The sequence below is a fragment of the Meles meles genome, chromosome 11, assembly GCF_922984935.1.
Source record: "Meles meles chromosome 11, mMelMel3.1 paternal haplotype, whole genome shotgun sequence".
In the NCBI taxonomy this organism is placed as follows: domain Eukaryota; kingdom Metazoa; phylum Chordata; class Mammalia; order Carnivora; family Mustelidae; genus Meles; species Meles meles.
In genome coordinates, this window is record NC_060076.1 from 21,379,022 (window position 1) to 21,396,218 (window position 17,197).

Consider the following 17,197-nt stretch of genomic DNA (forward strand, 5'->3'; position numbering starts at 1 on the left):
GGGTTTTTCATATAAGACATTTATTATGTTGACGTATGTTCCCTTTAGACTTTTGTTGAAGGTTTTTATCATGAGTGGATGTTGTATTTGTCAAATGCTTTTTCTGTATCTATTGAAATGATCATATGGTTCTTATCCTTTCTATGATTCATATGGAATCAATCATGTTGATTGATTGGTGAACATTGAGCCACCCTTGCATCCTGGGAATAAATCCCACTTGATCGTGGTGAATGATTTTCTTAGTGTATTGTTGGATTCAGTTTCCTAGTACTTTGTTGAGGAGTTTTGCGTCCATGTTCATCAGAGATTTGGTCTGTAGTTCTCTTTCTTTTGTGGTGTCTTTATCTTGCTGTGGTATCAGGATGATACTGGCCTCATAGAATGAAATTGGAAGTTTTCCTTCTTCTATTTTTTGGAATTTTGAGAGAATAGATATCAATTCTTTAAATGTTTGGTAGAATTTGGCCCTGAAGCCATCTTGTCCTGGACTTCTGTTTGTTGGGAGTTTTTTGATTACTGATTCAATTTCTTGGCTGGTTATTGGTCTGTTCACATTTTCTTTCTTCCTATTTCAGTTTTGGTAGATTATAGGTTTCTAGGAATTTATCCATTTTTTTCTAGATTGTACATTTTGTTGGCATATAATTTTTCATAATATTCTCTTCCAACTGTTTGCATTTCTGTGTTTCTTGTTATTTCTCCTCTCTTATTTGTGATTTTGTTTGAGTCCTCTCTCTTTCTTTCTCTCTCTCTTTTTTTCCTGAGTCTGTCTAGAAGTTCATCAAATTTTCTTGATCTTTTCAAAGAACTGGTTCCTGCTTTCATTAATCTGTTTTGTTGGGTTTTTTTTGTTCTATTGTTTGTTTATAATTTATTTGTACTCTAATCTTTATTATTTCCTTCCTTTTGCTGGGTTTAGCTTTTGTTTGTTATTTTTATTTATTTATTTATTTATTTATTTTGCTCCTTTAGGTGTAAGGTTAGGTTTTTTTGTGAGATTTATTTCGTTCTTAAGGTAAGTCTGTACTGCTCTAAACTTGCCTCTTAGAATCATTTTTGTTGGGGTGCCCTGGTGGCTCAGTCAGTTAAGCATCTGCCTTTGGCTCAGGTCAGGATCTCAGGGCCTTAGAATGAGCCCTGCATCACGCCCTGCATTGAGCCCTTCATCGGGCTCTCTCCTCAATGGGAAGTCTGCTTCTCCCTCTCACTTTCCCCTCTGTGCTCTCTCTCTCTCTCTCAAATAAATAAATAAATAAAATCTTTTAGAAAAAATCATTTTTGCTGCACCCCAAAGATACTGGATTGTTGTGTTTTCATTTTCGTTTATTTTCACGTAATTCTTTACTTCTTCTTTGATTTCTTGGTTGACCTATTCATTGTTTAGTAGCATGTTATTTAACCTACATTGTATTTGTGGTCTTTCCAAATTTTTTCTTATGATTGACTTCTAGTTTCAAAGTATTGTGGTCAGAAAAGATGCATAGTATGACTTCGATCTTTTTGAATTTGTTGAGACTTGTTTCATGGCATAATATATGGTCTGTTCTGGCAAGTGTTCTGTGTGCACTTGCAAAGAACGTGTACTCTGTTGTTTTAAGATGGAGTGTTTGAATATATCTGTTAAATACATCTGTTCCAGTGTGTCATTCAAAGCCACTGTTTCTTTGTTGATTTTCTCCACAGATGATCTGTCCATCCCTGTAAGGGGGATGGTGAAGTCCCCTACTGTCATTGTGTTGCCATCGATTAGTTCCTTTATGTTTGTTAGTAATTGCTTTCAGTATTGGGTGCTCCCATGTTGGGTACATAAATATATTTATAATTGTTTCATTGTCTTGTTGGATTATCCATTTTATTATTATATACTGTCCTTCTTTGTCTCTTATTACATTCCTTTTTTAAAAAGTCTATTTTGTCCTGGGGCACCTGGGTGGCTCAGTCAGTTGAGCATCTGACTCTTGATTTCAGCCCAGGTCGTGATCTCGGGGTTGTGGGATAGAGCCCTGTGTTGGGCTCCACGCTCAGTGGTGTGTCTGCTTGGGATTCTCTCTCCTCTATCTGTCCCCCTGCTCATGTGCTCTCTCTCTCTCTAAAATAAGTAAATAAATCTTAAAAATAGTCTATTCTGTCACATATAAGCATGCTATCTCAGCTTTCTTTTGACATCCATTTGCATGATAGATGTTTTTCTCTCCTCTCACTTTCTGGCAGTCTGGAGTGAGTTTCTTGTAGGCGGCATATACCTACGTCTTTTTTTTTTTTATGATTTTATTTATTTATTTGACAGACAGAGATCAAAGTAGACAGAGAGGGAGGCAGAGAGAGAGGAAGGGAAGCAGGTTCCCCTCTGAGCAGAGAGAATGTGGGGCTCGATCCCAGGACCCTGGGATCATGACTTGAGCCGAAGAGGCTTTAACCCATTGATCCACCCAAGCGCCCCAATACGTCTGTATTTTTAATCCATTCTGACACCCTGTCTGTTGATTGCTGCTTAGTCTGTTTACATTCAAAGTAATTGAGAGAGATGTATTTATTGTCGTTTTGTTACTTGTTTGTGGTTCATTGCGTAGTTTTTCTGGGGGAATATGTCTTTTTAAAAGACTTTAAACTCCTGTCTCATTATTCAGTCAGAATGACCCCTTGCTGTTCAGGGTCAGCGGTTTTTACTAAGATCCAGTTACCTCTGCAAGGTAATCTCCTCTCCCCGGGAAAAGGATGGTGGCCTTTGGGGTCAGACAAACCTGGTTTTGCATCTTAACTCTGCATTGAAGAGTTAGGGGACCATGGCTGAGTTGTTAAATGTCTCCAGAGCGCTTTCCTCTCTCTGAAATTTTAAGTGGTATTGGATTAAATTTGGAAGTTAATTTGGTGAGAAATGGGGTTTATGTGGAGCCATTCCAACTGGGAACAAAGCACGTTTCTGCATTTACTCAGTATGTACTTAAGTTTTATCTGTTCTGTTTTTATATGCACTGGTGTAAGGATTTGCCATTCTCTCCTCTAGAGCCTGTACATTTGGCGATCTTTATCATTTAAGCTTTACACTACTTCTCTTAGAATGAATTAGGAAGTTTTCCGTATTTTTTTATGCTCTGGAAAAGTTTGTATCACTTTGGAATTATTGCCTTCCTTTTAAAGTTGGACACATTTGCTCGTAGGATTAAGTTTCACCCTTTCTTGGGAGATAATTTGATAAGTTTGCTGATTTCTGTGATTTTCTTTTGATCTATTCATGTTTCCTACACTTTCTTCAGGCAATTTTTATAGCTTATATTTTCCTAAAAAAGTGTTCATTTGGTTGGGATTTTAAATATATTGGCAAAATATGGAATATTTGTTTACAACTGCTCTGGGGTTACAGGTTATGTAATCCCAGGTTATTCTGATTCCTAACTTTGGTTTTCTCGCTCTTTTAAAAAATTGATTGGCTTAGCTTGAGTTTTCTGTTTTATTAATGTTTCTTTCCCCAAAGAATAAACTCTTGGGTTTTTAAGTGTTTTTTTTTTCTACCTCATTAATTTCTCCTCTTAGTTTTATTACTTTTTTCCCCCTTGATTTTCCTAAGTTGGTTATATTGTTTTATTACTAAATTCTTGAGTTGAATGCATAATTCAACTCATTTCCATTCTTTCCTGTTTGATAATAAAAGGCTTTTGGACTTGAGCATTGGCAGAATTCCTTAAGCATTGATACATCCTCTCTTTATCCCTTCTTTCAAGGCATTTAAACAATTGTCCTTCTGATTTTCTCTTTGATTGAAGAATTATTTATGAGTGTGTTAATATTTGTTCTCTTTATGTTTGCTTTCAAAGCATTACACAATTGCTATTTGATTTCCTCATTGATTGATTAATTACAAGTGAATTATGCAAATGGTAGATTTTCTTTTTTTTTTAAACATTTAACTTTTTTGTTAATTTCTAGTTTTATTACATTTTGGTATTTTTGAGGGGATTTATTATCATTTCCCTTGGGGATGATTATTTGGGAAAGTTTTGTGATAATAAATCTGTACATCTGCTTGTGAGGAGAGTAAGATCTACTCTTCAGTCAACTCTATTAATAAAGGTATTCTAGACTTCTGTTTTTTGTTGTTGGTGGTGGTTTGTAGATACTCGGATTGCCATTTTGCTCAGTTTCTCTCAGAAATTCTAATTGTTTGGATTCACACATTTTTGAGTTATGATATTTATGTTCATGACTTACATCTTACTTGTAATTTCTGGCTTTAAAAAAAAGATTTTATTTTTTTATTTGACAGACGGAGATCACAAGTAGGCAAAGAGGCAGGTGGAGAGAGAGGGGAAGCTGGCTCCCTGCTGAGCAGAGAGCCTGATGCGGGGCTCGATCCCAGGACCCTAAGATCATGACCTGAGCTAAAGGCAGAGGCCCAACCCACTGAGCCACCCAGATGCCCCAGAGTCTTACTTTCATTAATAATAAATGGCTCACTTTATGCTGTTTAAAATTTTTTACCTTGAATTATAATTTGGTAGCAATCTTGGTTTTCTTGATTTCTTTGTACATCTATCTGCATAATATGCCTTTGCCCACTTTTGTTCTTTTTTAAATTAAAAAAAATTGCATTTCAGTGTAGTTAACACACCGTGCTGTATCAGTTTCAGGTGTAGAATATAGTGATTCAGCAGGTCCCTATATCACTCAGTGTGCACCAGGAGTACTGTACTTTTTTTAATCCCCTTCACCTGTTTCCCCGCCCCACCCCCACCAACACTTTTGCTCTTAAAATCTATCTCAGTAACAATTGCTGTAGATGTACTCCAGGAGGCAGCCTATGTGGTGAAGAATTCTGAGAAAAGTGTTGTTTTTAAGTAGATGAACAATTTACATTTAGCGTTCTTTGTAATATGATTTTCCTTTCTTCCGTCATCTTGTTTTCAACTAATGTTTCTTCACTTGTCCATTGTTTTCTACCTTTTTGCAACACAGATTTTCTTTTTCGGTGATACAAACAGTACAGTTTTTTAAAATTTTATATTGCACATTAAAAAACAAGCAAAATCTTGGGGCGCCTGGGTGGCTCAGTGTGTTAAAGCCTCTGCCTTCGGCTCAGGTCATGAGCCTTCGGCTCCCAGGGTCCTGGGATAGAGCCCTGCTTCGGGCTCTCTGCTCTTCAGGGAGCCTGCTTCCTCCTCTCTCTCTGCCTGCTTCTCTGCCTACTTGTGATCTCCGTCTGTCAAATGAATAAAATCTTAAAAAAAAAAAAAATAAATAAATAAAAAACAAGCAAAATCCTATTTGAATGTGTATTTCTGTGATTATTGGTGTTCAGACTGAAATAACGTTAACTTCTTCCTGAATAAGATAAGGAAGTCAGCATTCTCTACTTCCTTTTTTTCTTTCCCCTGTTGCTTCCTTTATGTTATTGGCTTAATACAGCATTTTATTGCCAGCTTCTTATTTTAAATTATTTTTTAACTTGTATTGCATTTTTAAATAATTCATTTTTATATTGATTTATAGCAATATTTGCAGCACTTATTTAAACAGGTATATGTTTTAACAGTTTCAGTGCTTACTACCAGTCCTTTCATACCAAAGTTTCTCTATTTTTTCTACATTTCTATTTCACTGCAAAATGATTTCTATCTTCTTTCCAAGGAATGGGATACTTTCTGAGCCCATGATTATGTGAGAATGTCTCTTTGCTGTTTTCATGAGTGAATCAGAGCTCAATAGAAGATAAAATTCCTGGCGCATACCTTCTGTTGGTAGAATGCTAGAGGCATTTCACGTTGATTTTGGGAATTTAAACTTTTGAAAGAGAATTTGAAGATGGTGTGATTTTTTAGAAAAAAATCCTATTATAGATAATCTGATTTTTAAGGCTCGATGTCACAGAGGCTTTCTTTATGTGTGAAATTCAAGACTAATTCTTTATTTTCATGCACATGGTAAGTGTTTATTGACCACTTGTGTGTTTGACATTATTTTAGGCACCGAGAATTCAGTAGTGAATGAGACAGAAAGGCCCTTTCACTCCTGAAAACTAGTCAGGTGTGATATAAATATTATTTTTCACTAAGTTTTCCTAGTACCGAAGAGGGTTTTTGGATCTTCAGATTTGGGTCCATTTAATGTAATCTGAAATGGTGAGGTTTGGAGCTGATGGTGCTTTTATTGAAGCATGGGGTCAGAAGGAGCTGCACTGGGGTTGTGATGGGTGACTGATTATATACTTTCAAGTTGGTTGGGGGTTAGGGAAAGCACAAGCCTCCAAGGTGTTTTGGAAACCAAGTTTCCAGGATCCTGAGGGAACTAGTTATTGTTAGGAGAAGGTCATTTATTGCTATCTAGTAAACCCTTAGTCATGAGACCCTTCAGATATGTATCAGCGGGCCATATGCTTGGAGGATGATTGCTCACATATTTCCTGGTAAGGTAGAGATAAAGGAAGTTTCCAAAGGAATGTATATGTTCAAGTAGACTCCCAGGATGGGGGTAGGGTGCAGTTGGGCTATGATTGCCTTTTGCCCCGAGCAAAGTGTCAGCATCCAGGCAGCTGAGCTCCCAGAGGGAAGGTCACTCTGTCTGTTTCAAGGACTTGTCAGTAGGCTCTAGGCGGTAAGGAAACTTAGTTCTTTCTTTTGCCTTTGTTTCCCACGTCACATTTATACATTAGAAATAGTTTCTTTCATGAAATCTCTGATTATTGCTTTTTTTTTTTTTTTTAACTGGCATTTTGGCTCATCAAATGCTCCTATATGGAATTCCTTGTTTGTCTGCACTGGTCTTCACTCTCTCCCTTCCCTGACTTTTCCTTCTGTCTTCTTCGACAGCGCAGCAGGTGTATTCTGTACAGACATGTATGCATATGCGCATCGACCTTTCTGGCTTTCACTATTTCTTTTTTTTTTTTTTTAAGATTTTCTTTATTCATTTGACAGACAGAGATCACAAGTAGGCAGAGAAGCAGGCAGAGAGGGGAGGAAGCAGAGTCCCTGCTGAGCAGAGAGCCCGATGTGGGGCTCCATCCCAGGACCCTGGGATCATGACCTGAGCCGAAGGCAGAGGCTTTAACCCACTGAGCCACCCAGGTGCCCCCTGGCTCTCACTATTCTAATGCACGTTATATTTTGTTGTTGAACTTGCATTTCCTTGTCTCATCTAGTTCCTTTTTTTTTTTTTTTTTTAAAGCTCTACACCCAATATGGGACTTGAATCATAATCCCAGGATCCAGAGTCACATGCTCTATGGACTAAGCCAGCCAGTGACCCCTCACTTAGTTCCCTTTTAATTTTTGCTTCTCTCGGCCAGTTTCCTCTCTTGCAGTCTCTTATTAGCTCATCCTTTATCTGTTTTAATCCGTCTTTAAAATTTTTTACTGAAAATACATTATACAAATAGATATTGCCTAATTTTACTATTACTTGGCTCAATTTTTTTTTCAAAAGAATATTTATTCTTTGCCTCTCAAGCATAATCTTCTTTGTAGAATCATTTCATAGGCTTGTTTTTTGGCTTCTAGATTAATTATTGTTAGAAGATAAAAGTTTTGTCTAGGTTTGATGTTTCTCTCCTAATAAAATGGATGGCATTCTCTTTGCTCTTACTTTTTATTGAATGATATTAGTGTGCTTATCTCAGATTTCATCTTGAAAGATTTACTACTGATTGGATAACCCAGCATCCTTCCGGAAGCAGCTAGCAGTGAGAAAGCCCACACTGCCCTGAATTTAATTTCTGAGCACTTCTTATTTTTTTCAAGTAGGTTCCACACCCAGTGTGGAGACCAAACAGGACTTGAACTCATGACCCTGAGATCAAGACCTGGGCTGAGATCAAGAGTCAGACGCTTAACTGGCAGACCCACCCAGGCACCCCTATTTCTGAGCACTTTGCTCTCTTTTTCTTTTTTTTTAAAGATTTACTTATTTATTTGGGAGAGAGCATGCCCCTGCCCAGGGGGTGGGGAGTGGGGAGGACAGAGGGAGAGACTCTTCAAGCTGACTCCCTGCTGAGCGCAGGGGGGTTGGGGGAGTGGGAGGATCGGGGACTTGAGGGTGAGGGTAGTGTTGCATCATCTCACCACCCATGAGATCATGACCAACTGAGACCAAGCATCTCACGCTTAACCCACCGAGCTGCCTGTGTGCCCCCGAGCACTCGGCTGTCTTGATTGGTGAAACTTGCTCTGGGCCAGCATCGTGTTGTCCGAACTTCATTTTGACCCTATGGTCTGCAGAGGCAGGAGAGAACCAAGTCCCTCCTTCTGCCCACCCAGGCTCTCTGTCAGGTGGAACCTCCAGGTAGCCCCAAGCCTCCCCATAAAAGTCCTTCCATGATACTGATCTCCAGTAGCTAAGGAGAGACTATTATTATTACTATTACTGGTAGTAGTAGTCACAGTGGTATACACAGTTTTTACCCTGGCTGCCTATCAGCGCTGCCTGGTGCGTTACAACAAAATACAGAGGTGCGCTTGTCCCTCAGATCTGCTGTGTCTGGGTGATTCTGATGTGCAGGCAGGAGCAGGAGCGACCAGGCTAAATTGTTCCAGAGGGAGCATCCCTCACTCATTTGTCCTGTTGCCCCCCTTGCTTCCAGCCCCCCACTCCATGGACCCCAGCCCTTCCCCAGTTCCTTCCCTGAAAGGCTCTGAGACCATGCTCCTTTGCTTGAGGGCATGTTGTACGTGGTAGCTCTCAGCGTCTTTCTTTTGTCTGGTCTCATCCACACGGTGCTGAGCGGAAACATCTTCATGTTGATGCCTTGTGTATGTCAACCAACCCTTCCTTCTAACCCAGATGCAAATTTTGACCCATTTTTACTATTCTCAGCCGCTTCTGTCAGAACTGGGGGTGGCAAGTGGGAACCAGATGCTTTTGTTCACGTTGCCATTGTCCCCTGAGTTCAGACTCTCATGGCTGTGAGCGAGCCAGTCCTACAGAGATGGGAGCGGTGCAGATGGTATTTCTGCTTTAGGTTCTGTTTGTGAACAGACATCCTTGCACACGTATATTTGGTGTGCCTCAGAATCATGTGCAAACACGCGGCAGTTTTCACTTTTGATGTCTTTATGAAATCTTTCAAAGTTGTGAAGATGAAGGGGAGCACAAGGTCTTCAGATTCTTTCTCATAACCGTATTTTTACATTTTCCAATTACAGCCGAGAATATTTTCCCCGGCTAATTGCCTCGTGTTGCATATGTGAGTGATATTTGTTATGCTCTGGAGAGTTTTGATTTTGAATAGAATAATCTGTTGTCCTTCTTCCAGCTTAGGGGGCAGAGACTCGCATGGGAGAAATGTAGTTTTCTAGGTAGTAATAAAAAGTTTCTCTTTGAGAGACATTTAAACCTTTTCTCATTTATAGAAAGTGTACCAGCTTGTTGGGAAACTTGCTCTTCCTTGAAAATTAGCCTTGGTATTCCTGGACACTCTGTGAGTTTTTTACTCATCAGTAACAAACCTCTTCCTTCTTCATGACTACCTGAAGAAAATAGAACATTAAAGGAATAAATTAGACGGCAGGGGGAATAGAGTGCCTTTTTTTTTTTTTTAATCCAGGGGTTGAAATAAGTCTCCTTTCTGATTATTTTACTGTCTTCGTCCTTAGCTGAGTAGCTCTTGAAATACTGTCTGCTGAGAAGCAAACATCTTGCCTGGCTATCTCCTTTCTGTTCATCTTCTAGGTCGGAAACACCCACACTGAGAGTTCTGATCCGTGGTCTTCCACTTCTATTCACATTTTCCTTACTCTCAGACTTTCTAGGCGTTGACATGCTTACCTTCAGGATGTTTCATGTGTGGACTATCCAAGTGATAGGATGAATGTTCTTAAAATATCACAGCTTTATCAGTTTATGGAGATTTAAAAAAATATTTTATTTATTTATTTGAGAGAGAGAGGGGGCAAGAGAGAGCATGAGCAAGGGGGAGAGGGAGAAGCAGGGAACCCAATGCAGGACTCAATCCCAGGACTCTGGGATCATGACCTGAGCTGAAGGCAGACGCGTAACTGACTGAGCCACCCAGGTGCCCCTACTTTGTGGTGATTTTTAAATATGAATTATTTCATCCAATTCTCTCAATAGCCTGTGATGGAAGAAAAGCAAAGCAGATGACTTGATTTCACAGAGAAGAACTTGAGGATTCAAAGGGCTAAGTGAATTAGCTGAGGTCATGCAGTGAAATTGTAGAGTCAGGACTTGTAGCCAAATGGGACGCTCTTGCTGTTAAACACCCTGCTGGCTCATGTAAAACATCAGAGCTTCCATTGTACTTGGCCAAGATATGCTTTGCTAAGACATGCAACCTTTCCGTATGTTTTATCTTTTAGAAGATGATCTCTTAGAAGATGGAGGAATTTTCAATATTTCAGTATTCAGTGAAGCTTGTTTGAAACTGAGCAGGCACCCTAGGAAACTTGGATCAGAACAAATGTACCAAGTAAGAAGATCTCTCGTGTTATCTGTCAAAGTATTGCATCACTTAAAAATCTGGGGGCTCTCCAAGTGAGGATCCAAAGCATTTAAAAACACTAATGGAATGAACTTCTAGACAGTTCGATTTTTGTTTCTAGAGTTGGAAATGAGATGGGGGGCCAAGTGGGGGACGAAATTGGAGGAAGGTACGCCAGTGGGTGGCTTGCTGTCAGTTCCTTGTCCGGTATTTCACGTATATGCATCATACTTTATTTTAGTGTGTTTTATACTTACAGCTTATTCTATCATCAAATTCACATTGGGTTGTAAATTTTTAAGAAACTCATTGCATGACAATTGGTCCTCATTGAACTTGACTTTTTAAAAATCACACCTCTCAAGTAAAACGATTTGTAAATTCAGGTCAGAACTGAGGTTTGTTATTTTGTGTCACTTTTAGCGCAGCTTGGCAGAGTAGACTAAGTATTAAATTCAAGTTCATTCATTCATTCGTTAGCCATTTACCAACAGTATATCATTTATCAGGACAAGTTACTTTCAGTTCCCACTGGTGTAAATACACAAATAAGCGACAGTGTGGTGTAATGAGTGCTTTGAGAAAGGGTGAATAAATGGGGGGGGGGGGTTGTGTGCTCATGTGTATGTCCAGGTAGGGTTTTGTTTTGTTTTTTATTTTCTTTTAATTTTAATTTTTTAAAATTTTATTTATTTATTTGAGAGAGGGAAAGAGAAAGAGAGAGAGAGAGCATGAGAGGGGAAGGGTCAGCGGGAGAATCAGACTCCCGGCTGAACAGGGAGCCCAATGTGGGACTTGATCCTGGGGTTCTGGGACTTGATCCTGGGATTCCAGGATCATGACCTGAGTCGAAGGCAGTTGCTTAACCAACTGAGCCACCTAGGCGGCCCTGTTTTGTTTTTTTAAACAAGAAGCAAAGACAGTGCTAAATCACAGAAAATGAGTGGGACTCAACTAGATAAAAGATGTGGAGTGAAGGTGGAGAAGGGCACTGGGGACAAGCAGAGAAGCATCTTGGATATTAGGGAACACGGTTTTCTTAGGGAACAAAGAAAGCAAGGGAGAGTAGGAAGAGATGAGGCAAAAACCTGAGCCGTGACTAGATCATGAAGAGCCCTGTTAATTTTGAGTTTGGATCTTATTTTGATGTCTCTGTGGAGCCACAGGAGGATTTTAAGCAGATGAACCAAATATTCACATTTTCATGTTTAGAAGGAACACAGGGGCTAGAAACATATTCAAATCCCCAAATAAAGTTAAAATTATTACTAATGTAAGATGTAGACGAATTTTAAAAATGAATATAGAAATAAATGGTTCTGGAACAGTTGGTTAGCTACCTGGTTAAGAAAATAAATGATTCTGGGTGCCTGGGTGGCTCAGTCATTAAGCATCTGCCTTTGACTGAGGTCATGATCCCCGGGTCCTGGGATTGAGCCCCACATCGGGGTCTCTGCTCAGCGGGGAGCCTGCTTCTCCCTCTCCTCCTGCTTGTGTCCTCTCTCTCACTCTGTCTCTCTCTGTCAAATAAATAAATAAATAAAATCTTTTAAAAAAAAGAAAAGAAATGATTCTTTGCATTTACACTAAGATGATTAAAGAGTTAAGTTTAAAAAAAGTTGTTTATTAATATGTTGTTATTAATATGTTTATTAATATGTTAAAGATTCATTTAAGTAACATGGAAAACACTCACAACAAGTCCATTGGAAAATGTGAACATTCAAGGGCAGTTTTCCAAAGATATATATATATATATATATATATATATATATTGCCAAAAGACATGAACACATTTTATACCTCACTTGTAAGAAAAAAATTAAACCACAAGGTACAATGATTCTTCTATAAGCATAGAGTACTGTTTTTGTTTTTGTTTGTTTGTTTGTTTTTTGTTTATTTATTTGAGAGAGAGCGAGCATGCGTGCAAGGTTGGGCGAGGGCAGAGGAAGAGGGAGAGAAAGAGAATCTTAAGCAGACACCATGCCCAGCATGGGGCCTGACGCGGGACTCGATCTCACAACCCTAAGATGATGACCTGAGCCTAAATCAAGAGTCAGACACTTAACCAACTGAGCCACCCAGATGCCCCTTTGCGTAGAGTACTGTTACACACAGCTGCTGGCCGGTTAAATGGGCATAACTTTCTGGAATAGTTATTTCTTATTTGTTAGCCTCAGTAAATTTTTGGAAATGAGCTCTAGTTAATCAAGCAGACGTATACAGAAAGACTAAGCGGTTCCCTGAAGCTCTATTTATAGTAGGGGAAGTTGGAAACGATGTAAATGTTCATGTGGGGATTTGGCTACGTAAACAATCCCACATTCAGCTGCTAGAACCTTCTGCAGGTGCGAGTGTGTTCTGCCTCACGGAGAGTTGCAGTTGCTGCTGTTGACCAGGATTCCTGTGGAAATGGTCTCTGTTTCTCCTATTACTTTGCCTGATATCTGTCTCTCCTTCCTAGGATTCCCTTCCTCTGCCGATCCCTTAAATCTGATTACCGTCAAGGTTGTGTGTTGCCCATTCTCTTGTCATTCTGTACCCTTCTTTGGACCATCTTATCCAATCTTTTGACTTCCTTCACTGTCTCTATGCTGTTAAGTCCTAAATCTTTCCCCCCAGACCTCATCTGTTCTATAAGCTTGAAGCCCACACTCCTTGATTAACTTTTTGTGTTCTTTTTTGCACTGTCTTCACGTATGTGACTCTCCTACCAGCAATGCCCTTCTTTCCCTTACCCTCCCGGGCTGACTCCTGTTATCTGCAGGCCCAGGTCAGTCATCTCCCCTGGTGGGCAGGTTTCAGCGACTTTCTGCCCTGAACACCGTTCCCGCTGTCTGAATTGCTTGTCCTGTCTGCAGCTTACCTGCTTAATGCTCATTTCTCCTCGGGTCCAAATTTAGATACGGCAACTTTTCCTGACCCCCAAAGAGGAGGGTTAGGTGTCCCTCCTGAGTGCCCCTACTGCCTCACATACTCTAGGACTTACCCCTGGGTATTTTGTTTGCCTGGATACTCATCTGTGACTTCCTTGAGGTTAGGGCTTGTACTTTGCCATTGTACACCCAACACTGTATACTCTGTATATCTATTTACAGAATGAATTAATGATAGAGAAAAAAAAGCTCCACAATATATTATTAAATAAAACAACTTTACTATAAAATTGTACATACAGTATGATTTAAAATATGTGATCAGAAAGTTATATTTTTTTTATAGACTAAACCACATGGAGTTTAGGATGAGACTGCATCTGTAGAAAGACTGCCTGCCTAGTTGTGAGGTTTTTTTCCAGCAGATGGGAACACCCTAAATGTAGACCTGATGAAGCCAAATATCTGGGTGGACCCAGTATGTTTCGGGTTTTCTAGAATGGGTGAAACTGAGAAGAGAGGGGCAAGGGCATGGAGGGTGTCAGGCAAGAGAATAACTGAGTGATAGGGTACTGGGAGAGCTGGGGAACACCGGGATGGAGGTTTTAGAATACAGGTGGAAGATAAGTGAGGATGCCTTGGAGGGGGTTTCTTGAGAGACATCAGGTGTAATGGATGAGTGGTCCAGTGGGATGGGAGATTGTGAGATCTTGGAGCAGCTCTGAGGATGACACAGCCTGGGATGTGGCCGTGGATATGAGTAGCTAGAGTGGAGCAGAAGAGCTTCATAGCATTGAGCTCAGGATCTCTGATGCCAAGTTTCAATGGTGTGTCTGTAAAGACCTTCAGGTTACCCAAGAGAATGCTAGGAACTGCGGGAGAGCGGAAACTCCCAATGAGCCGGGTCTTGAACGACTATGGAAGAACGGCAGTGATGAGGAGGATGGGGGGCGGCCATAGCCTGTGACATGAGCATCAAAGCAAACGCTAAACACCAAGATGTTCAGTGGTAGCACATGAATCAGCTCGGGGTTGATCTTATTACTTCTGGGACCTTCACATGTTTTTTCCCTCATAAGTCCCCACATCATACATGCATCTTGGGTTGGCAGTGGATAGAGTGTCATAGGTTAACACCACGCATGATGAACCCGTGGACCAAAACCTCAACAACTCTCTTACCAGAGCTCTACTAGGAAGGACCAGTGAAACACCTTTGCACAGTTGCTTTGAAAGCGTAATCGGGAAGAGTCCTCAAAAAAAAGTTCAAAAAAAAGTCCTGAAAAAAGTTCAAAAATTCTGTTTCGTGAGGCCTATCAATGGATTTTTTTTTTTGAATGAAAAGAAGAGAATTTTGCCCCGTGGCTCCTGGGCTATCTTCTTTACCTGGGAGGGCATCATTATCTTAGAATAGCCTACATTTTGTTCATTGAGATGCTGTTAGAAATTTTAAACTTTGTCCTGTAGCTGATAGAGGGGCGGGGGACGTTGAACAGGACAGGGAGGGTAGGTTGTAAAGTCCATCCCCAAGTTAGCTTGCTGTTGTATTAGAAGTAATTCCAATAGAATGAACCTTCTTGCTTTATTTCTGTTTTGCTTATAATCTAGATATCTGCAAGCCAACAGAAAATTTAACGCAATGCTTTCTTTCCATCTCACGACAGTTTCAAGTTCTGGGTCAAAGGTGGTACCTGAATAATTTTTATCATGCAACATCATTTAACTTCACAACAAGGGAGCGAGCTCCGGTGGTGTGTTTAGACCTGTACCCAGCAACTGATTACACAGTGAACGTCACTCTCCTGGGATCTTCTGAGCAGCACTCAGTGCAAATAACGATGACAACCGCACCGGCAGGTGGGTGTATGTGTCTCTTTGTGTCTCAGGACACGTGAAATAATGTGCATTGCATAACGTGGGGGAACATGAAGAATGCCCATCTGGGAGTCAGGAGACTTGTGTTCCAGTTCTAATGACACCCAACTTTTCTCTGGGCTTCACGGTGCCTGAATCTTACCATCTATTCCCTTCCCTACAGGAGTTCTAGCTCATAGCGGGTAGGGACCAAGAATGGACCGTTTTATTTAGGACTCCCTGCTAGTGATGGATTGAAAATACTGTCAGGCCTCCTATCTCTTACTCCGGTTTAAGATCGCTGAGCCCCCAGGGTAGTCATTATGGACAACCAGAACCAAATTCCTGGAGATCAGTGATGTGAGCCTCACTGTGGTGTCACTGGCAAGACAAAGAGGCCTTATGACTGGACCATGTTTGAGCACATGAACCTGACATAGAGAACAGTGGCCTCATGAAGGTCAGGCTTCCTAGAAAGGGCATGTGGCTTGTGAGGAAGCCAGATAGAGGCCAGCTGTATGAACTCTATAGCTCTCGTGTTAGGAAGGGACACAGAATTTTTTTGTTCTTGAGTCCTTTGGGTTTAGCAGACAAATTTATGGGCAATCAAGTAGAGGGGCTGCCCCCTCTGAAGGAAGGCAGCTGAATAGGTTAGGTCCTGCTCCTGTCTTCCTGATGCTTCTCTCCCATATTCACCATTGTTCTGAGAAAAGAAAAAGCAGAATTATGTGATGGTTGCCCACACTGTGAACTTAAGAAATGTCACTAAAGTATACACTCAAAAGTGGTTAATTTTATGTAGTGTGACCTTCATCTCCATTTTTAAAAAACAGCCAATGAATTAGCTGTGTTCTTCTTGCCTCCCAGGCCTCAGTTACCCCCTGACTGATCTTTATATGACATAATACAAGTAAATTGTTTAGAATAGCTCCCAGCACATAATAATGATGCTGATGATAATACCTATGTTTATTGAGTACTAAGTTTGTGCCAGGCACTGTTCAAAGTTCCCTCCTTGGGTTAGTATCCAAAATATATATATAAAAAACCCTCATAAAACTCAACACCCAAAACCCAAATAAACCAACTAAACAGTGGGCAGACGGCATGAACAGACATTTTTCCAAAGAAGACTTGCAGATGGCCAACAGACACATTGAAAGATGTACCACATCACTCACCATCAGGAAATGCAGATCAGAACCACAGTGACGTACCACCTCATTACTGTCAGAATGGCTAAAATCAACAACACAAGAAACAACAGGTGTTGGGGCTCCTGGGTGGCTCAGTGGGTTAAGCCTCTGCCTTCAGCTCAGGTCATGATCTCAGGGTCCTAGGATTGAGCCCCTTATCGGGCTCTCTACTTAGCGAGGAGCCTGCTTCCTCCTCTCTCTGCCTGCCTCTCTGCCTACTTGTGATCTCTCTGTCAAATAAATAAATAAAATCTTAAAAAAAAAAAAAAAGAAACAGGTGTTGGAGAAGATGTAGAGAAAGGGGGACTCTCTTGCCCTGCTGGTGGGAATGCAAACTAGTACAGACAGTTCGGAAAACAGTTTGGAGGATCCTCATAAAGTTAAAAATAGAACTCCAAAAAAAATAAATAAATAAAAATAGAACTACGCTACAATCCAGAAATCCCACTACTAGGTATTTACCCAAAGAATGCAAGGACACTAATTCGAAGGGATATATGCACCCTGGTGTTTATAACATTATTTAGAATAGTCAAATTATGGAGGTAGACCAAGTGTTCATCCTCTGATGAGTGGATAAAGAAGGTGTGGAGATTATATATACATATATACACACATATACGTATACATATGCATATACTTATATATATTTAGAGTGAGCAAAAAAATAAAAAACAAAACAGAAACAAAAACAAAACCAATGTGTCCTCTTTGAATCAACTCAGATCTACCAAACCTTCTGAGGAAGGCATTACTGTTATTCCCATTTTATAGACAAAGATCATGAGATCTTAAATTAAACAATTTATCCAGGATCACACACCTAGTGATTTGAACAC

General features: G+C 40.2%; 1 protein-coding gene across 4 annotated transcripts in view; it reads left to right on the forward strand.

Annotated features, from left to right (window-relative positions):
• Window positions 1–17,197, forward strand: part of SUSD1 (sushi domain containing 1) — a 129,962-nt gene that overhangs the window by 53,379 nt on the left and 59,386 nt on the right. For all 4 annotated transcript variants that reach the window (XM_046023878.1, XM_046023876.1, XM_046023877.1 and 1 more), the window contains exons 9-10: window positions 10,308–10,417; window positions 14,973–15,165. In XM_046023878.1, coding sequence (XP_045879834.1) covers window positions 10,308–10,417; window positions 14,973–15,165 — 303 coding nt within the window. The remainder of the gene's footprint in view (window positions 1–10,307; window positions 10,418–14,972; window positions 15,166–17,197) is intronic.